Source organism: Varanus komodoensis, unplaced genomic scaffold, assembly GCF_004798865.1.
Source record: "Varanus komodoensis strain SLA01 unplaced genomic scaffold, ASM479886v1 scaffold4, whole genome shotgun sequence".
Taxonomy (NCBI): domain Eukaryota; kingdom Metazoa; phylum Chordata; class Lepidosauria; order Squamata; family Varanidae; genus Varanus; species Varanus komodoensis.
In genome coordinates, this window is record NW_025335941.1 from 32862713 (window position 1) to 32885268 (window position 22556).

The window sequence follows — 22556 nt, forward strand, 5'->3', positions numbered from 1 at the left end:
GCCCTCCACCCTCCATAGTTTGAGGAATATGGGCATCCATGCAGAATGCCGTGTTGAGGGTCACCTTTGTACTTCTCACGCTGCAAAGCACTTAGCAGGCCAGTTTCAGCCTGTATTCCAAGCACAGTATTTGGACCAAGAGGGAAGGAGGCTGACACACTGCTTGGATATGTTGTATCTTGGCAGTGCTAGTCTCTTCCCCTGCCTGCTACCTGGAGCACTCCCAAAAATCATCTTGGAGAAGCATCTGGCCTGATTCCTTCTGTGTTGAACAACCCAGTGGTGATCTAGAATGCTGTCAAGAAGCCATTGCATTGTGCTGCAAAATGGTTTAAAATAGCAAAGGGTCAACAGTAAAGTCGTGTTAAACTGCAGTACATTATTGGGAGCAATCAACACTAGGCATTTTTTCAATATTTAAATGCTTGACTCATGGTGTGCCACATGGCACTTACCTGATCACTTCTCATGTAATTTGTGCCATCATATTCCAGAATTCTTCAGGACAATTGTATAATGACTTTTCTAAACTATTGCAATTTTTCCCTGGGAAGTGTGTATTTACCAGCATATGCCAAGCATACATGCGGTTTTCATAAATACCAACACTGTAATCCATATAGAAATATATTACAGTGTTACACTAGAAAATTGTAATCCTTTATGTTTTTGTTCTATCAATTTATTAAAATTCACAATAAAATTAAAAATGGAAGATGCTGGGAGCATAATAATCCCCACATTATACTCAGGATTTCATCCTCCTCTTACAGAAAATGGTATTCAATCAGTTATATTGCCAAATTTTCATAACAAAATTGTACATTAAAATTGTAAACTCCTGTAAGTTTAAGGAAGTTGTTGAATAGTAAGTTCTTTGAGGATTTCTTCCCCTATATAGCTAGGACCTGAGTTGGTGCAATTAGGAATTTCATATCCCTGAACTTTTGAATGACTTTATAAAAAAAAACATTTCAGAGGAAATTTCAGATCTAACAGACCAGATCAGTGAAGGAAACAAGACACTTCATGAGGTAGAGAAAATGAAGAAGCAGATTGAGCAAGAAAAGTCAGAAGTTCAGCTTGCCCTCGAAGAAGCTGAGGTAAGATAGATGTTGGTGTCACTGCATTTTCTCCTTCCGACAAGAGCAGAGCCATGGATGTTGCTTTGTGTGTTGCAACAAACTTTGGCAGGACAATGGAGGGAAGCATGCATGTCTTCACTATAAAGTGTGGAGGAAAGTTTATTTTGCCATGAGAATATGGAATATGAGTTCCATTGCAAAGTGTTTTTCAAAACATTTGAAGCAAAACCTACTCATGAAAACCTGAGTTGGCTCGATGGAGGGTTTCCGCTGTGGGTCCTCAAAAATCCTGGGTTCCCAGGGAATGGATCATGAACGGCAGACAAATTCCCCTGAAGACAATTTTTCCAGCACGATCAATTCTGACATGTAATAAACAGCTGCAGGAGAGCATTGAGTATGTTCTCAGGCACATTCCCTGTTTGCACAGAGCAGGTGGGTGGCCCAATAGGGCCCTAAATGAACTGAAATGTTTTCAAGTTGCAAACAAACTCAGCACTTTTGGCCCCAGTAATGACAGAATAGAGGGGATTTTTTCCTTCTGCTAGACTCTGAAGCTCATAGAATTATTTGAGCCTCTGTAGGCCTGAAGGGAACCTCCACAGGCGTATCAAACTGATGGGGAGGAGATTCCCAGTCCTTTCCTTATTTCTGGCATGAGGAGCACTCTTTGGAGAGCTCCTGGCATGTAGGTGGTGTTGACTCTTCCTGGCAAGCAGAACTCTCTCTGGAGAATTGTGGGTCCTGTGGTTCAAATAACACACAATGCAAGTATGTCTTTGAACCTTGTAACTGGAGTTCTGCTCCCACTAACTGATAGCAGCTGCAGGGTTTAATTCCCTGCGCCCCAATATTTTTGAATGAAAGATCTCCATTCCAGCAGCTATTTGCTATTAACAGACTCCAGTGAAAATAGAAGGGGCTTGAGGAGGCAAATGACCATGAGAAAACATAGAGGGTGTATGGGTAAATCCTTATCTCCTTGTGCCATGATCCCAGGAAGGCCTTTAACCCTACTTACTGCATTTGGTTAAAGAAAAGATATTTAATCCAAAATGCAATCGAAATTGAGTGATCTTTCATCCAAAGACTTCAAAGAGGCCCATTCCTTATCATCCAGTACTGTGCCCAGTAGAGTTCAGTGTGTGGAGTGTTTCCTTAGCAAAGGGTGTTTGAAAACAATGGCACTAAGATCAAAACCAAATTACATTTTAATAAGCAAAATAACAGTCTATTAAGAACCAAACTAGACATGACTTTAAATGCCTCTTTGTCTTTCTTGTGTTGGTTTATAATAATGCAAATAGCATCAACTGGGAGGGCAATGATAATTATAGTACATGGGGAGAGAATCTAGCCCTTTCTTTCCCTGCTGTAATGCAGAGCAAAACCTCCCTCTGAATCTGGTACTAACAGTCAGGGGGAAACGCCAGCTTCAGGGGATGGGTTTTCCTCCTAACTGCATTAAGGGAGGAAAGGGTCAAATTCTGCATCCTGCCCTGCTTCAATCTCAAAACTAGCAGGACCCTACTTCCCCCAGATGCTGTTTGCCTATTAAAAAGCCTCGTTTAACCTTGTGTGTAGTTTTGCTCCTACAACGACTTTGCTCTGAACATTTGGATGGTGTTGCAAGCAAGCTTTGTTGGAGAGGCTTGGGGCAGGATTTACAGAGTATTGGATCTGAAGGTGCCTTTCCACTTTCAGAAAGTATCTTCTACTCATTGGAGGACTATTTCACAAAAGTATCATGTGAGAAGAGTGAAACTCGATGCAAAGCAGTTTTCATTTTAGGCAACAACTTGAACAGAGGCAAGGAAATTGCTTTGCATGGTAGCTTTTATAGAAATTACTTGAACACACGTACAAATGTTTGCAGCAGAGATTCCTTCTGCTCATGGTTCTTGGATCTAACCCATTTCTCCAGTTACTCACTGCACAGTAAGAAGCAGTGCTATAACACATCCATCAGGAAAATGTGAGTACTAGAAAGCTGATGCACTCCAAAAATCACATTCATTTTGGGAAAATATAGATGATATGGATATTTTAAGCAATCAGCTGCTAACTCAAGCGCATCTGAAATGTCTTGGTTTCCCTACCTGACATCTACAGTTTTGTATGATATCTAGAGGCTAGTGCAATGGACTTAAATATGTGATTTGTTTATGTTGCAAGTTAATTGACTACATTCAAGGACATTTTTATGAACTTTTTTTAAGCAGCTATATTTTTAAAGGGATATTTCCCTCCCTTCATCTTCTGGCAATGTTTGGAATGCACTGATAGTTCAAAATAAGCTCTGAACCAAGCAGCCTTTTGTTAACCTTTTTCTTTTCTTTTCCCTTCCAGGCTATTTTATATTTTGCAGGGATTTCCCCTCCAAATAAAAAGGTGTTGATATCAGAGCAGAGGAAACAGCATGTTTCATTCCACTGCTTTGAACAGCAGAGCATGATATATATTATATTTTGATATAATATATGCTGTATAGATATCTTTAGCTGATTGGTTGTGTTCCATTTATTTGTGATCTATTCAAGGGTTTTACCTTGACAGATCACCCTAGAATGTGCCATGGCATGATATTGCTAAAATAGCAGTGCTGTAAATCTGCAAACACAAAAATGGAGAGTCTTTTGCTCTTTCCCTCTTCCAAGCAATATATCTTACCAACACCCCAATCCAATAAGCCTCATTTAGCTGCAGAAATGGCTATGACATTATTTACCCATGCAGAATGCACATGGTCCATCATTATTCCATGCCTGAAACCACAGATGTATCATTGCTGCTTGTTGCTGCTTTTGTGCCACAGTAGCTGGGGGCAACTGTCAGTGGTGGCCATTATTCTAACACTGGGGCTGAGCCTTAGCTTAGAAAGCAGATGGTGTGAACTTTTGTACCAGCACAATAGCTCTTGGAAGCTTCCCAATGACAGGTGGCTATATTCCATCTTACATATAAAGATTTTCCTGGGAGCAAGAAAGTAGCAACTGTCCACACTAAAGAGGGAACACCGACTGAACCAGTGATTCAGTCAAGACATACCTCCAGCTCCAACGAGCCCCTGTTCTTCCACCCCCATTCTGTAATTCTTCTATCCTGTCCTCCAAGCCAGGCATCTCTTCTAGTGCGAGCTGAAAATTACTTGTATGGATGTAAGAATTGCAGCCCTCCAGATATGATGTTAAACCCCATCATCCCTAAGCACTGACCGTGCTGGCAGGGTATGATGGGAGTTGCAGGCCAACACCAGGGTACCAGGTTGAGGAAGCCAGTCAGAACAGTGTTAAAAACCAAGAGCTATTCATTAGACCAGCTCAAAGTGATGGCTGTCTTTGCATACTAATTTAGTAGGACCTTTTCCATTAACCCTTTTGTGCAAGTGGCTTTCTATTAGGTGGTGCAGTGCAATGTTACTTATGCAAATAGTATATGATGTATTTTTGTTGTGTCTGTTGTCCGTCATCCTGCATCCAGAAAGTGCCTCCTTCACAGAATGTATCCAGATTCTGTGGCTTTCATCACAGTCCTGAGACAGTATTCCAAATGAGGTTATGGCCTCCACAGTTTTTCTTCAAACCCAGGAGCCTCTTACTTTGATCTTACTACTTCTGTAAAAGTCATTCTTCTTTTCCAACTGATAGATTATTCAAGTAAGATAAGCATCTTGCTTTATTAGCACTGTTGTTGTACTGTGTAACTCACTGTCACAGGTGTACCAGAATAGTCATGGTCAATGGGCCAATAATTTACAAATACAAAACCTATGCTTTTTTTTTAATGTAGTTAAGGAAGGGAGAGAGGAATTTATAGTCTTCATGGAAACAGACTTGAGAGAATGCCAAATGTATGGCTCTAAACATAGGTTCCTATAATCCAGTAGCCTCATGTAATGCAGTTTTGTCTCCATAACCCATGCCCACAAACAAGACACACACTCTCTAGCCACATCTACATGATTCTGGATCCTCAAAGTAGCCAAATCTTTCATTTTTTTCTCCTGACGGAGTACCTAGACCCAAACTTGCTAACTTCTTCCCTGACCTGACTTTTCTCAGATCTCAAGCCCTACCGTTTCTTTCATCGACTTTCATTCCACTTCACTGCCCATTTGATAGGAGCCTTGCACATGTTTTACAGAACCTTTTGAGGTGAAGTCATCTACAGAGGTTCAATGAGAAGTAGCATTAACAGTGCAGTAATGTAATATCTACTCAGAAATAAGCGTCTTTGGGATGCATTCACAACTAAATTTACATAGCATGGATGGAAAACTTCAGCCCACAAAGTCTCCTCATATAGCTTGCAAAGGTCGCACTGCGGCCCATCCCTGAAGCACAACTCCCTTCTCAAGGCTGTGGTTCAGTCAGCTTTGCTCCCAGTGAATCATAGAATCATAGGGTCATAGAATACTAGAGTGGGAAGGGGCCATTACGACCATCAGGTCAGACCGCCTGCTGTTGCAGGACACCAAGTCACACTATCCTACTCAGATGACTGTCCAGGTTTTTTTAAAATGCCTAGTGTGAGAGAGCCCACCACCTCTCTAGGCAGCTGGTTCCACTGTCATATTGCTCTGACAGTGAAGAAGCTTTTCCTAATATCTAGCCTGAATCTGGGTTGTCGCTGCTTGAATTGATTATTCTGTGTCCCTCCCTCTGGCATCAGCAAAAGAGATCTGGACCTTCCTCTTTGTGACAGCCTTTGAGGTACTTATTGAGTGATACCATGTCCCTGCTCAGTCTTCTCTTCTCAAGGCTGAACATGCCCAGTTCTCTCAGTCTCTGCTCACAGGGCATTGTTTCCAAACTCTGGATCATTTTTGTTGCCCTCTTCTGAACCCTTTTCTAATTTCTCTGCATCTTTCTTAAATCTTGGTGCCCAGAATTGGACATGGTATTCCAGATGAGGTGTGACTAGTGAGGAGCAGGGCTTTTTTTGTCATAGAATGCACCGGAACGGCGTTCTGGCACCTTTTTTTGACAGATTTTTCCAAATGATTGTGAATCGCTCTGTTGGGCATAGCAGATCGGAGGCAAAAATCATTAACATAGTGCCTGCGGGCTGCTTGTGTGTTGGTACTGATTGTCGGCGCTGATTGGGAGGGCACTGCTTGCCTTCAGACGCTGCTTGACTTGGGATCGGTCGTGTGGTCATGCGCTGAGTGCTTACTGCTGGCGGCGACCATTGTATAAAAGTATGACCCCAAGACGTGAGTTCCGGCACCTCTTTTTTTTTTTTTTTTTACAAAAAAGCACTGGTGAGGAGTATAGGGGAACTACTACTTCTCATGATGGGTAAAATGAAGCTGCATCCAGACTGAGCTTCTAGCAGCTTTCTTAAGCCTGTGGCAAAAGCTGATTCATTCTCTGTCACCCTTCCCAGTTGGTTGCTGGATAAATACTAGATCTGCTCTGGTCTTCAGTTGACTTGTGTAGGCCACTTGATAACTGGAAATATCCTTGCTAATAAGGTGTTTGCATTCCAAAACTAAAATAAAAACAATCTAATTTAACACAATGTTCCTTATATTAATTGTCTCTTCTCTGCCTTCTGAAGAATGGTCTGAATTAGTCATTGTTTCTATGTATAACAAACTCTGAACTCTAGTCAGCCAATCATGAATTAATGGACCATGTGACTTTTTCCATTTAGAGGCTCATTTTATTCATGCTGCCAGAATCAAATTAGATGCCATTTCCTGTTTATTCTTTGGCACTATCAATATATCCAATACATAAGCTTAATGGTACTATAGGGACTGAGTGTGAAGTAGTTTTAATGCTATCAATCACTTCCTTCCAATATATTAGATGTTTTTTTCACATACACATTTCATATGAAAATTATCTGTTTTTGGTACCAGACAATTCCAATATAAATAACGTGTTGCCAGTTTCTTTTTTTTCAGTGTCAAAGATGGTTGTTTTAATTTCATTAGCTATTGTTGTTGTTAGTCGGGAAGTCGTGTCTGACCCATCGCGACCCCATGGACAACATTCCTCCAGGCTTTCCTGTCCTCCACCATCCCCCAGAGTCCACCCAGGCTCACACTGCTTCAGTGACTCCATGTAGCCACCTCATCCTCTGCCATCCCCTTCTTCTTTTGCCATCTATTGTTCCCAGCATCAGGCTCTTCTCCAGGGAGTTCTTCCTTCATTAAGTGGCCAAAGTATTTGAGTTTCATCTTCACTATCTGGCCTTCTAAAGAGCAGTCAGGGTTCATCTCCTCTAGGACTGACCAGTTTGATCACTTTGCAGTCCAAGGGACTCGCAGGATTCTTCTCCAGTATTCATTAGCTATAACACCTTACTATATTTTCTCATTAATTTTGAATCCCCAATTATGGGATTATTTAGCCTTTAAAACCTGTGTTTTTATTTTGTGCCCTTTCTCTTCTGGGTCCATTAGGCCCCAATATATTTTGGATAAAGCTTTTTGGTAGTCTGGGTTTTTGTACATACGTTGCCAGTTTACACCAGTAAGGGTGCAATGCTATGAATTTTAGTGGCCAAAGGAAAATTCAGAGCTACAGCACTAACTTCAAAACAGTTCTCCAAGGTCAGAGCTGGAACGCTGAATTTGGAGCGCGCACACTTCATCCTTGCAGCTGGTGTGCAAAGCACCGTGCTGGCTATGATTCTGCGCCAAGGAGACCAACTTCAGATCTGGTCTTTTTTGGGGTGGGGAGGGGCAGGGTTACTATGTATCCCCATTGTGCCTCCACCTCTGTTCTTCACAAGCACAGGCAAGACTTAGATAGCCAGAATCAGCCATCTCAGTCATTTTGCAGGGTAGGAGAGGCACGGAGGGCCTTTTGCCTCCACACTTCTCCCACTCTTGCTAGGATTCCTATCATCTCCCAAATGCAGAGGGTTACAGAGAGCCACACACTGGATGGTGCTGCACATACCTTGACTGGAAATACTCAGACTAATACATCCGCTTGCTTCTCTTTAATACATGTCCATATACTGCAATACATAACCATCCATTAGAAAATCTATTATTCTATATAGTAATCTCTTTCCTCCCATAATACTGTATTATGATTTACAACTCCAGTCTCTGCCAATTCATAAATATGCCCATTACATGTATTGTGGGATTTTTCTTACTTATTTTCTGACAAGTGCTCAACTACCCTTAAAAGCACTAGCAGCATTGTTTGGAAGTCCCTGTTCTAAAGGCTAGGAAAATGATCTTAATAGTGCTTGAATTATGACTGCCAAGAAGCAGGTCTCTTTTTTTAAACACTTAATCTCACTCTTCTCCGTACTGGTTTTCCTACTGCCTGCTATTCCTCGGCATGTATTATTCCATGCCAATTCAACAGCTGTTCTCTCTTCTACTTCTTAAAATTTTGTCACAAAATCTCATCCTTAAAAGTTACAATGGGCATAAATTAGTAGCATGGAGAACCCAAATACATGCAGACATCGTATAATTTCTTCTGGCAGCAAAACTTGGGCTTCTGCTTGCACATATTTTAGCAGATCTAAGAAAGCTTGTCAGCTAGAGAGGATAAGTTATAAGGCAATATAACTGTCTATATAAAGTCATACTATCTAGCCCAGTACAGTCAACCCTGACTGGGAGCAGCTCTCCAGGGTTTCAGACAGAGGTTTCCCTGCCCTTCCTGAAGATGCCAGGGATTGAACCTAGTACCTTCTGTACACAAAGCACATACTCTACTCCTGGACTATGTCCACTCCCTGTTTGGGATTTGAGCAGCGGATATTCTAGGCAGAGTGACTATGACTTACAACCTGGGCTCGCCATGCTATTGCTGCTATGCCACAAACAGGTGTGGACAGAGCAGCCCAAGTTACATCACGCACAAGGCAAGTTTTCTTCAAAACCTCTCTGAGCATACTTTGCACAGAAAACATACTCTAGTAAACCTGTGCTGGTACATGTAAAGGGACTGTTCTGATACCACTTAGGATTTAATATTGAAAACTGTTGATAGCCTCCATTTCTCACTCAAAGGGTCCCTTCAGTGGCACATCATCACATGGATGCAAGTTCTGGATCCTACACTCAGCTGAACATAGAAAAACTGGGTTAAACATTTCTGCCATCCCATCTTGTGCTGCTTGCAAAGAACGATAGAGACATTTAGGCATAATTCATATTGTGGGTTTTTTAGGGGGCACTGGAACATGAAGAAAGCAAGACATTACGTTTTCAACTGGAACTTTCCCAAATTAAAGCGGACTTTGAAAGAAAAATGGCAGAAAAAGATGAGGAAAATGAAAACTTCAGGTACATGTTCACAAAGTATTGTGTTAATGCTAAATGTTAATATCACCAACATTGATCATTGATACAGAGTGAGATATGGGAGAACAAGGTCAGCACTAATGTCAGATGAGACGTTGCATTGGATCCAGGCTGTTAGCTGAATGTAGTTCCCAATTAAAATCAGTGAGACTTGTCAAATCATGAACAGCTTGTGTCATTGACTTTAAAGGACCAGAGTTCAACTAATTCAATCTGGATCCAACCCATTTTTAAAGAGCTAGATGCTAATGATCTGTATTTCTTACCCATCATCAAAATTTCTCATATAAGTTCTGCCAGTAAGTAACACAGAAGAGGGCAATTTACTTCTGCCTATGAATCTGTTTTGCCATCTGCACATGGTGTCTTAATTTGCAAGAATGTTGTTAAGACTGATTGATAATTAATGTCTACACAATATGTTGACAAAGGATACATTAATAAACAAGAGGCAATAAACAAAAAAGCCTGGAATCATTTTCAGTTGAAGAATATTTTAGGGAACAAATATTTTAGTTTCAGAATGAAGTGATTTTGCAATATGCTCCTGAGATAGAAATGAAGATGGATGGTGAATTTTCATATTCATTCATCATACTAAAACAAATCTGTTGAAAGATAGCCTTTGTGGCAAGCAAAGGCATTGTTTGAAGATGAAAGTTGGAGAAAAACATGGGCTTATGTTGCTTATAAATATTTCAAAATCAGGCGAAACCAGCAGCGTACCATCGACACCTTGCAGTCCACCTTGGATTCTGAAGCGAAGAGTAGGAATGAGGCCATCCGACTGAAGAAGAAGATGGAAGGAGATCTTAATGAGATGGAAATCCAGCTCAGCCATGCTAACCGGCATGCATCTGAGGCAACAAAGACTGCACGTGCCCTTCAGGTTCAAATAAAGGTAATTGCTTGAAATATTAAGTCAGGGCTTTCAGCTTTTTTGAGTTGTTGGATTCATTTGAAATTTTGAGAGTGTCATGAGTGCTTTTACGGCCAGTTGTGTGTGGAGGGATTTCCCTTGACCATGACCAGCCCATAGGCAACAGGCTGGGGTGCCCAGCACTGTTCATTTACAAAACATTCTTCAAAAATACTGAGTTCCATGTATTACAATCTGACTTTCCCTTGTAACCTTAAAATAGGCCTGGAAAATACTTGTGGGGTAACGCTTGACCCTTTTCTGTTCACTCACCAGTTTCCCCAGCAAGCTCCTCATCCACCCACAAACACACACAAAACACATGCACATATGTCTGAAAAGATGTTTCCTATCAGTTATTCTTTGAAATGAGACATAAGCCCAGCTGGGCAGTGAACAACTCTGGGAAATTGGTAGGGAAGTATTCACAAGTCCTGGAGGAGTGAAACACCTCCTCAGCTTTGGCTCCTTTCCTCTATATGTTTATCATGGCAAATCAGGTAGAAAACATGCATTTGCAAAGACAATATCTACTCATACCTTTCCCCCGTGATGAACAAAGCATTTGGGAAGAGCTAGTTGAGCAGAAAATACTCCAAAGAAGAAAGTGTTAAGAGGCACCCCAGTCAATGGATCTTCTCCAGAAGGCAGCCTCCACAGCTGCACTTTGCAACTGAACATCTCTTAGATGTGAGCTGTACTCAGTAGATTTTCACAATGGTTGCTAACTGCTTGTGGCATGCTAGCAAGATCATGGTCTGGTATTTTACTTTGTTGAATCACAGGACTCCTTGCAACACAATAAAATTAACAATAATCCTGAAAGGAACTGCTATGGGTAAACCCATCGCTTTTATTTGCATCACACTAGGGCAGGGGCTTTTGGCTCTCATTAGTGATAGGACTGGGCATCCTTGGAAAGCCTTATTATTCTGATGTTCATCTGGACACATTTTGTACAAAATGTACAGTGGAAATTAAGTTCTTGTGCAGTTGGAAATATCAAGTTTCATCTTTTTATTATTTTCTACTAGAAAATTCTGGAATGTGGGGGAGGATCCTTGTGCAGTTGAAAATAATCCTTAGAAGAAACCCTGTATTTTCCAGTTCCTTCCCACAATAAAAGTGAGGCTCAGGTGCTTTGATGTAAGGTGAGAATGTGCTGTTTTCTTTTTCAGGATTTGCAGGTTCAGCTTGATGATTCAATTCACATGAATGAAGATTTCAAAGAGCAGCTGGCAGCCACTGACCGTCGTAACACACTTCTCCAGGCTGAGCTGGATGAGATAAGGGCCCTGCTGGACCAGACAGAACGTGGCCGTAAATTGGCAGAGCAAGAGTTGCTGGAAGCCACTGAACGTGTGAACCTTCTACATACCCAGGTTGATCTCTGTACAAATGTTGCTGTTCCTCCCACTCTAAGAGATCATAAACCAGTCATTACTTACCTAGCAATAGCAGCTAACGTAGGTATATGACAAAATATGACCTTGTTAACACGAATGTATAAAGGTTGTTCATTCCCGAGGGCTGGAAGAAATTAAAGTGTACATTATATGGTGAGCAGTAATTTTAATGTGTTTGTTGTTTGCTGGCCTCTCGATACAAAGGAAGTGGCCTTGCAGAACATTTCTATGACCTCTGTCAGCACTTAAAGTCTCTTTGTCTGTGATTAAGAGAATATTTACCTCCCAAGTAAACAGTTCATCTCCTGTTGGCTCACCTTCTGTTCAAATTATGGCCTTATCTTCCCTACCCTTGTTCCCTTATTCTGTTGCTAGAACAATAAAAAAGTCATCCATGTAATTTTGGTGCAGAAAGTATGACACTTACTGCAGGTGTGCAACCAAGTAATTTTAGACCCCGGTCTTATCCCTTTAAATGGCCATGTGAATTATGTTGGTTGTGAAGCATCCAATTCATGTTAGTGTGTGTATGCAAGCATGCATACAAAGAGAGAGGGATTTCTAGTACATGCGTACACAAGACACAGCCCTAACTCCCCCACTGTCTTACTATTTTCAGGAGTTCAGGCCAACCAAGCCTTTGGTTAGGGAATAATACAGGCAAGATGAAGCTCTTCTAAGTCCCACCATTTCAGCCTTCCCCAGTCCTACAGTGCACCTTCTAGACTACATCTTCAAGCATCCTCAGCCAGCCAAGCAGCAGATCTGGAGGGTGCCAAATTGGAGAGGAGTGCAGTGTTTCAATTAGAGAGTGTTTCTGTTAATTTTCCTCCAATGCAATAATAGTGCTTACAAGGGCATAATCTTGGCTAGATCCCACTCTGTTATTTTCTTATCCACAGATTGACATGAAATTATCATCTTAGTATTGACAATGTACTTAATTATACAACTGAGTGGGTTGCATGGATAATCTATATGCGTGCAGTTTTGATGTGGGAAGCTACGCAATGCCATTTTTGTAAGCTGTTTTTGGTGGCATAAGTAAAGATGTAACCTGATCCAAAGAAATATTATTTTCTAATGACAAATCCTGTGCATCACTGAGCCCACTGTTAAGTCTTCTTATTTCCTCTATTGAATACATATTTTTCATACTTTTTGGCTGCTCAAGAGAGAGGCTCATGCAGAGGATTCTGACTTGAAGTGGTAGTTGACTTGATGCTAATGTATTGGGCACTTCTAAACCTCTAATTCTGTTCTGTGTTTAGAGGGGCCTTGATAGTTAATAGTATACATTCATTATGCATACTGTGAATACACTCAGGGTTTATTTATTTATTTCACTTTGTATGCCACTCCAGTAGCCCATACCTGGGCTCTCTGTGCGGCTTTCACTTTATCTGTGCTATACCACTTCAGAGAAGTGATAAAGATGATCATGTATCCCTGATAAATTCCCCATTCTTTTCTTCCTCTCAAAATCAAGAATACCAGCCTAATCAATCAGAAGAAGAAACTAGAGACTGATATCACTCAAATGCAAAATGAAGTGGAGGAAGCCATACAGGAGTGCAGGAATGCTGAAGAAAAGGCCAAGAAAGCTATCACTGATGTATGTTGACTGTTAATTCCTATTTCTGCCAAGAGTCTTTTTCTGTGTGATTCATTTCTGAATTAGGTACATCTTTGTACAAAAGTGAATGCCTCCGGAGAGCTTTTTATTTAGAAATACTAGTAAATTGTGTTTCTCTTCTTCCAGTGTAATTTGTTTTAGAAATCAAAATCTAACTTCATTCAGAATTGTGTTTGGCATTTTGGATGGTGAAATCTTTTCTTGTAGATTGGGTTTCATTAAATCAAAAACCATGGAGATTACATTAGTAAAAGTGCAATATATCAGGATGGGGAGGGAGTACATTTATATGGAATTTCACACTTGCCTTAGATGCATTTCATTTGGGCTTCTGTAATGCACTCAACATGGGGCTGCCGTTGAAGTCTACCCAGAAACTTCAGCAAACCAGGATCCTGCAGCCAGGCTGTATACCAGGTCTGCTTACAGAAAACACATCGCCTCCTTGTTACACCAGTTTTGCTGACTATGGTTCTGCTCCTAGGCAGCATTCAGAGTTCTGTTGATGACTTTAAAACCCTACAGAGCTTGGAACCAGATTACCTGATAGCAGGGGAGGCTGCTGGCTCCTATGTCAGTGGTTCCCTATTAATGGTTTTACTCCAAGTTCTATAGGGGTTTCCATGGTGTGGAACTCAGTTCCCAGTTCCCCACCATGAAACACCACAGATGGCTCCCATAGAGCTCAAAACAAAGGGGCAACAGTTGAAGTGCCTCACTGACACCAGAGTCAGTAGCCTTCGTGACCTGAAAGACTGCCTTCTCCCATATGGACCTGCCCAGATTTTATAATATTTGGTGGGGGGGGGCGGATCTTCTCCTGGTGCCAGCACTAACAGAGATGCATTTGGTGGGGATACAGAAGGGGCTTTTTCAGTGACTGCCTCCAGGTTTTGGAACTCTCTGCCAAGGTGGCTGCCTTGACTCCACCAATCCGTTTTATTCAGACAGGCCTTTGTCATGTAAGCTGGTCTGTTCAGCAGGGTGTTACTTTATTCTTTTATTGTTATGCTTTTCATTTTTAAATGTATTTGTTTTATGATTGCTTTAGCTAAGCTTTAATGTTCAGTGTAGGTACATATTACTGTTAACCTTTGGGGGCAAGATGTAGATATAAATCTTTTTTTAAAGTAGAATTAAAATTCTCTGTGTGTTTTAAAAAGATTTTTCTTGTTACTCCTTATGGTAATAATTGAAAATGTGTCTAGTATCATCCTCCTAGCTTAAACAGGTGACTAGAATTTAGGTACATCATAAATACATATCTATAAAGAATGCCTGTGTGAAATGTGGGTAAGATTTCCCTTAGTGCTTCATTACACAATATAACTTTTAAAGTAAGATTTTAGTCCATAAGCTTTAGAACTGGAATGCAGTGATATAAAGAACCTGTTGATTTATTGGTATCAGGTACTCCAGATATTCTCTAGGATTTTATAGCTGTGCTAAATCAACAAAACAAATAGTGCTCTTATTCATTCTTTGCAGTATCATTTCATACCTTTATCTTATTACAGGCAGCAATGATGGCTGAAGAGCTTAAAAAAGAGCAAGATACCAGTGCTCACCTGGAGCGAATGAAAAAGAACATGGAGCAGACTATTAAAGATCTGCAGAAGAGACTGGATGAAGCAGAGCAAATTGCCCTGAAAGGGGGGAAGAAACAGATTCAAAAACTGGAATCTAGGGTAATTTTCCAAATGTCCACTGATGGTTCCTGTTGCAAGGCCAAGCTCCCTTGGGAATTTTTAATATATTAATTGTTAAGATGGGAGCTCAAGTCTGGGCAGAGTAGATATGTTTTACTTTGAAACAGCAATGACAACAAGTCAAGCACAATAGTGTAAATAGTAAGGAATAGTGTAGAGAGATCTTAAAACATATGCCCAAAGTGAAAAAAATAAAACACATTCAGACTTAATCACTAATTCAGGGTCCTTTGAGTTACTCCTCTAAGGCAGGACTACTCAGAAGATGGTTCTTGTTGCCCTATGGACAATATCACGCCTTTCCCTTCTGGTGCAGGTCCGTGAGCTAGAAAATGAACTGGAGGGAGAAGTCCGCCGTAACACAGAATCTCAGAAAGGAGTCCGCAAATATGAGAGGCGCATCAAAGAGCTGACTTACCAGGTAATAATAATTAAATTACATCCACTGAAATCTTGTACTAAAGCAAGAATATATTTTCCAGACATAGAAGCTAGTCCTGCTTGGGAGGTAAGTCTGCATTACCAAAGAGGTTGTATCTGTTGGCAGCAACTAACAGCCTAAGGGCAAATCTCTACCACTTTCCTTTCCTTCTGTCTCTGTCTTCCTCCACACTGCCTGAAATAGCTTTGCGGGATGGATGACAGAGACAGAGATGTCTGAAGCAAAGGAGGAAAAGTCCTTCTGCTCTATTTTGCCAATACACACTCATTTCTGTATTTTCCCCTTTCTGAACCCCTGAGTCATTTCAGGAATCAGGGAGGGGAACAGATGAAAATTCTGGTTGGCAACTGAATTGGAAGGGCAAACACATCTCCAGCAAGCTGATTATCTGATTTGTCCATAGTATCTAAGAATGGGTAGAACTTTGATATTGTCAAAACATTGTCTGATTAGCTTTTGTTACCCGTTTTGCTGTAACAATATGAAAATTCATTTCTGGATATTAGCTTCAGAAAGTCAAAATTAGAAAATATTCATAGCCTTTTTGTTAGTAGACAGAGCAAGCATTAGGAAACCAAGTCCATTAAAATAACAGGCTGCCATTTTTTTTTTTTTTTTTTTGCAAATTAATTCTGGCATGTATTTTAAATGCTTGCTTCCTTTAATCAGTGCTTTGCATAAGTGTGCTTTAACAGGACCAGTTGCAGGTTTGAGATGAACATAGATAAGGTATTGCCAATGGGCCCAGTTTCACCATCATTGCATGGGTTTACTGAGCAATGGTGGTAGGTGATACCTCACAGCAAAGTCAGAGGGGGAGGGGGAGGCACAACCTGTTGAACTGTGGGCTACCAACCAACGAGCAACTGGGGAGAATCACTGCTGTCTGCATTATTCCCAGCCTTGTATCACCTCCTTAACATTCAGTGAGGGTTGTAGCCTAAAATGAAGTGGTGGCTATATTATGCTGTAGAGTGGAAGTGCAGGATGTAAACATGATTTTATTAAAAAAAATAAAAATGAAACAGTGCTTCTGATGTTCAGCATTCAAGGTGCCATCCCTTAACTTATTCTTCTCTTGTTCTCCAAAGGCTGAGGAAGACAAGAAGAACTTGACAAGGATGCAGGAGCTGATTGATAAACTGCAGCTGAAAGTGAAAAGCTATAAGCACCAAGCAGAAGAAGCTGTAAGTTGGTACACCATGATGTGTGGACACGCAAACCGATACTTAACCTAAACTCTGGCTAGAACCACTAACATATCATTGAAATTAAGGAAAGTGAGCAAGAAGTGCATGTCTTTTTGTTTTGCTTTTACAAAAGCAATTTGCTAACAATTATTAGAACCCAAACTGCAAAAGGCCTTAAGTTTGTAAGCGCCTGTCTTCTATATTTTAAGCTGCAAAATTGTTTGCGCTGGCATTATATGAAATTAGGCTGGCCAGAGAAGAGGGCATGCATTGCCAAAAAGAGGATACCAAGTTGCTCAGAATTTGCATGTGCTAGTTTATACATATAGATACAAAATTAGAAATGATTATTATAAATTCAGTAAAATTGTCTGGAAAACTCCAGCTGGGTGAACTACCCGACTGCTCAGTCTGGGTTGTTGTTCTGAGGATAACCTTGTAAGCCACACTGGTTTCCTTGCAAGAGGAAGAAAGGTGGACTATATATGCAAGAAGGGGAAGAAGAGGAGACTACCCTACATTTTTAAACTTTTTACATAATAGCCCTGTGGTAGATTAAGACCCTTGTAATGGGAAATTTTTAAAGAAGTCCTTTGCACCAATACAGTCCAATGAAAATTCCCCTTCCCCTGCCCTGAAAGTGCTAACTGCATTGGGAAGCTGCTGCTGGCATCATGCTTTTGGTCAGGGAGATTCTTCTTCCAGACTGTGGTCTGAGGAAGAACCTTCAAAGAAAATCTTCCTTCCAGCTTGTGTCCTAAATCGTATGAGCCCCCTCACCACAGGTGCTTTGCATACAGTTAGAGCAACAGTCACACAAAGCCAAACTATGCCTTCAGTGAAACGTATAGTTTGGCATTAGCCTCAATGACAGCTTGATTCTTCTTGACCAGAGTGGGCAGTCTGGAAACATTTCTGGTCATGTCATTAGTACATAGACTGGTCTCTTGTCAATTTTGTAACTCCAAATTCTGAAAATCTCAGCCACCTCACTTTCTTATTTTAAGAAGACATTTCTTCCCTCTTCAAGAATACAGAGAAAAGTTTCAGTGGTACATGTACAAGTTGTACATGTACTTTTCCTAAACTTTCTGAAACTATGCGGCTTCCTGTGCTTAGGGAGGTGTCTCTTGCCTTGACTCCATATATGGCCTCTCTAAAATGGATTAATTTCTTATCAACCATACCAGACTTCCGAAAACACCTAATTATACTACAGCAACACTGAGATATTGACACTGGGAAAAATTAGGCCCAGTCACTCTGCATGGGCAGCATCCAACAGTATCATTCCACAAACTGAAGCAGTGCCTGTGGAGCTCTGTTAATTTTTTCCATTGTGAAAGCACTTGTGCATTGGGATTGCACAAGTGCAACCAGTTGTACTACCATGTTTACACAAGCTAAACTTTTGTTGGTGTCTCCTCTTACACATGGTTCAGAGCCTAGTTTCCACTAGTACTCTACAGTATCCAAGGGTTACCCTGCTGGATACTGTTCTTGTCTGTTTTTTGTAAATAGTGTTTGATCACAGAATGGCTGCTTGCCAATTTTGCAATATTTGGAGTAAAATTGTCTTTTAATCCCCACACAGGATTTTTTAAAAGCAGGACTTTCAGCAAAAATGTTGTAGCCTTCTGTGGAACTTTTCACTCTTTTAGACAATCAGCCATGCTCTCCTCAAAGAAATGGCATTCCTTTCCCCAAGCAACCCTGTTTTCTGCTCTTTTGCCCACAGTTCCTCAGGGTTCTGTGGCCACTGAATATAATCCTCATTGTGCTGTTTTTTCCTCTCTGTCCTTCTTTCCTCTAAATATTATTTTCTACTTGTGGGTTTTCCCAACCTGCTGGTATTTCTTTCTTCTGCTTCAGTGATGCTATTTTATGTATAGCAGCAACAACATTCATAACTGAACAGAAAAAAGTATTCTTAAAATATATTGTAAACAATCACAAATCTAAATACAATTTCATCTCAGAATGAAGAATGAATTCTATGTTGTTGAAGGATCATTTGTCTTAGCATTCCTGTGCACAATGAATGATGCCAATCTATCAAACATTTCATTCTATATTCTGTTTTGCTTCAGTGAATATTATGAACAGATCTGCTTTATTATACCAAAGAGCGGCAAAGAGTAGTATTTATTTACTAAAAGTATCTTAGTATATATGGAGATCTCTAGTACAGGCACATTGGGTGAGACAGACTTTCTTAGTGCTTTGGTAGGTGTGAATACACATGAGTCCCATCCTTAAATCTCACGTGTTCCTTGTTTACATCCCAAGGCAGATTCCAAATTTGTCTTTCTTTTTCTTTCTTTCTTCTTCCACCAAGCCCATGTTCCAATCAGTGCTCTCCCATTTGTGTTGACTGACATTTCTGTACACCAATGGAACACTTACCAGTTGGGGAGGTTAGGTTAAAAGCCCTCACTCTTTGGCCTTGTAGGTCTGCCTGGTTCCACACTTAGCAACATCTGCTATTTGATTTGTTTGTTATCCTTTAGTTACTCCTAAAGATACTTACTATAAAGAGATCTGAGAAACTCTATCTAGAAATGTATTAGTTCTTTGCTATGAAAAGTGACAAAATTCTAGTCCATTTACTCACTAATTAAATTAAGCTACTGCCTACAAAACTTTTTCACCCAAGTAGGGTTGCTGGCATCCTCCCAGATTGACCAAATTTTAAAATGAAACCGTTTTCCAGCATAGATAATAAGTAAAACATGTGCAATTCCATTACATAGTTAACATTGACTTCTGCAGGCTTATGTTGGCTCTGGGCTATTTTGCATATAGAGAAGATCACTGTTTGCCAGATCACAATGTTCCAAATATTAATGTCGTTTTATTTATGTTCCTAATAGGAAGCTCAAGCTAATCAATACCTTGCAAAGTACAGGAAGCAGCAGCATGAACTGGATGATGCTGAAGAGCGAGCTGAAATAGCAGAATCCCAGGTCAACAAGCTCAGGACCAGGTCAAGAGACATTGGCATGAAAAAGGTACATTATCATCAGATGAACCCAAGGAGGCAGTTTCAGCTAGAATGTGGGAAAAAGCAGGATAGAACAGGCAGGCGGGATTCCAAGAAAATTCTCAGATGGCCCAGCACTTGCCTATGGCTGGAATAGTTTCTTGCTCCCTCCCCTCCCTCTCTACCTGATAGAATGAATCTTAAGATTCCAAAATGTGGTAGAGAACCAGTCTCCATCAAACCAATATCCCTGAGTTGTTTTGGATGTCTGCCCCTATCAGTGATGCATTAGACCTGAGGCTTACTCTCTCTTCTCTTGCAGAATTTACAAAATGAGAAGGTGTTGATACCATATTGGCACAGTCATATAGAAAATACTGTGCACCATAGAAAACCATCCCACTGCATATTTTCTTTTTAATTCTAAGCTAAATGCATGCCATGAATGTATTATTTAGTCTAGGATAAACATTTACTAAGGAGTGCCCACCACATTAATCGTACAAGTTATATGTGTTCCCCATGTAATCATGCCTTTGGAGCTACTGTAATTAATATCAGAATTAATTCTTAAAGGTGCAATCTGGGACTGTTACAATCAATGAAAGACGAACAATGGATTCTGTTAAGATGCCCTAAAACAGCCCAAACTGGCAGTTAACAACCTTAATACTGGTTGATTAAAATTATTTTGGCTGCCACCACTCATTTTTTTTTGGTTTATCAGTGTTATTTATTCTAATAATTGGTACTGAGAAATCTTATTCACTAATGTGCACAATGAAAGCTCCCACAGACCAGCAGAGGCTTTCACTGGCATTTTGCAGAATCACATGATGCTGTTGTCATGGCCACCATTCTAAGGGCTCCGCAGGGGGACACCAGAGTAGAAAGCATGAATGTTTGCAGCCTAAGCAAAGCTTCCACCTTTAAAGTTTGTTACAGACACAGCAGATGTACAACCACATCCTCCACAAGTGAGGAGTGCTCTTGCATCTCCTTCAGCTTCCTTACAAGCAGTCACAACTCTGTAATAAATCCACAGTTTGACTTTGATGTGCAGAGTAGGCAAATTCTAGCAATTTTGGGATACTTGGAGGGTAATAACCTTTTCTGAAATCAAAATATACAGAAACCACGAACAAATGTCCTACCCCATTGTCGTATTTTTTCAAATATGACTTAATCATAAAAACACTTTAAACATGCAGCTTCCAATGAAGTTGGAAGTTGTGGTGTGTGATCTGAACCCAGCCAGTGGATGTTTTTGCAGGGTTAAACAACCCTACAATAAACCAAGGCTTGCTGTTTAACCATCACATAACCCCTGATGGCTGGTGAGAGACAAAGGTGCCACAACCCCATTGGAGGTTGTAAAGTCAAAATTGTGTCCATGGTGGGCTGAGCATGTTGTACAATTTGTGTCTATATAAAGCCTGCTGATGTTCCTGCTGATACACATTTTTGTTAATCCTCTTTATGAGCACATTGTATGCAGCTATGAATAAAATAATTGTCTAGTCTTACAGGGTTCCCAAAGACAAAAGTAAGGCAAGAAACAAAAAATATATGCAAGGTGGCTCATGGCTATACAAAATTATAATTAATTAATGTAGTTCTTCTGGAGGTGTTTCAAGTAATAGCATTTATATAAAATTAACTACAAAGAACATTCAAGCAGATGGTTCTGTTCTTTATTTGCCTTTCAGACTTCTATTAGGTTAGGCTCAGGAAATCTCTAGTTGTGGCCACCATACTACTTTTATATTAAAAGAGCAATATATTAATAATGAAGATAAATGTAAATATGTATTTTTAAAGAAATTGCTTAATTGATGTATCATGCCTCTAGGCATCTAAAACTGAGCTTCATAACTGAAAACTGTTAATAATGTTGACAAAATTGCAACTTTTTCAGCTCAACACTAACCCTTCTTCATAATTCTTAAAGATCCAGAAATATTTGAAAGCCTGGAAATCTTCTGATTCAAAGCATTGTAGACCAGCGCCCTTTCCTACTAATATGTACACTACAATATGAAGATACTACATATTCTAGTGTGTATTTCCTTATACAAATCCTTTGTAGGGAATTCAAGATGCTGCAGAGAGCCATTATCTGTAGTGATATTAGGCTTCGGGAGCAATGACAGCTCTGTAGTGAGAGGGCAGATGATGACACAGAGGGCAAAGATAAAGGGAAGAAGACCACCAGCAGTGGAAACAGGAAGCATGCATGGAATCAACAGATGAAAGGAAAGCAGGAAGCGTACAGCATGCATTGTGCAGTTTTTCTGTCCATGAACTCTGTGCATGGTTACTCAAACCTAAGTCCCTCTGAAATCAGAAGGACTTCATTCGTAGTAGGTGTATAAAGGATTGCTGCATTAGGAAGCCAAGTAGTTATTTCAGTTCTGCCTGAACCTTGTTGCCTTCATTTATAATTTATTTCAGGTGCATGATGAGGAGTAAACATATTGTGCCTTGAATAACCGGTGGCTGGAATCATGCTTGCATAGGAGGGCATTTGTCCAATGCTGAAGCAGAAAACAAGAAAATCTTGATGAATAAAGATCAAATTAAAATCTGCTGCTGCCTGTGCTATATATCTTCTTGGTTACACATACTTCTGTCCCATTCATTATCTACATTTATTTATTTCAATGTAAATAAATCCACATCTAACTTACTACAGAATGGTGATTAATAAAAAATAAAAATGATAAAATACCACATTAAAATTTGTTCTTAAAAGCAGAGTACCACTAAAAACTGTGGTATTACTGTGACTGGTAAATCAAGGAAGGCTTGTTAAAATGGTGTCATAAAGGCAACACAAAGTTGGTGTCATCCTGACCTCCAGATGCAAGGAATTCCATAGAAAGAGGTCTATTAC

General features: G+C 40.2%; 1 protein-coding gene across 1 annotated transcript in view; it reads left to right on the plus strand.

The window, feature by feature from the left end:
- The window catches only part of MYH15 (myosin heavy chain 15), a 92760-nt gene extending 70511 nt beyond the window's left edge, over positions 1 to 22249 (plus strand). Inside the window, exons 34-43 of the mRNA XM_044441486.1 lie at positions 979 to 1103; positions 9242 to 9357; positions 10084 to 10276; positions 11473 to 11676; positions 13190 to 13315; positions 14854 to 15024; positions 15362 to 15466; positions 16579 to 16674; positions 19551 to 19688; positions 22115 to 22249. Of these exons, the coding sequence (XP_044297421.1) occupies positions 979 to 1103; positions 9242 to 9357; positions 10084 to 10276; positions 11473 to 11676; positions 13190 to 13315; positions 14854 to 15024; positions 15362 to 15466; positions 16579 to 16674; positions 19551 to 19688; positions 22115 to 22132 (1292 nt within the window). The 3' untranslated portion in view covers positions 22133 to 22249. The remainder of the gene's footprint in view (positions 1 to 978; positions 1104 to 9241; positions 9358 to 10083; positions 10277 to 11472; positions 11677 to 13189; positions 13316 to 14853; positions 15025 to 15361; positions 15467 to 16578; positions 16675 to 19550; positions 19689 to 22114) is intronic.
- Positions 22250 to 22556: the final 307 nt, after the last annotated feature.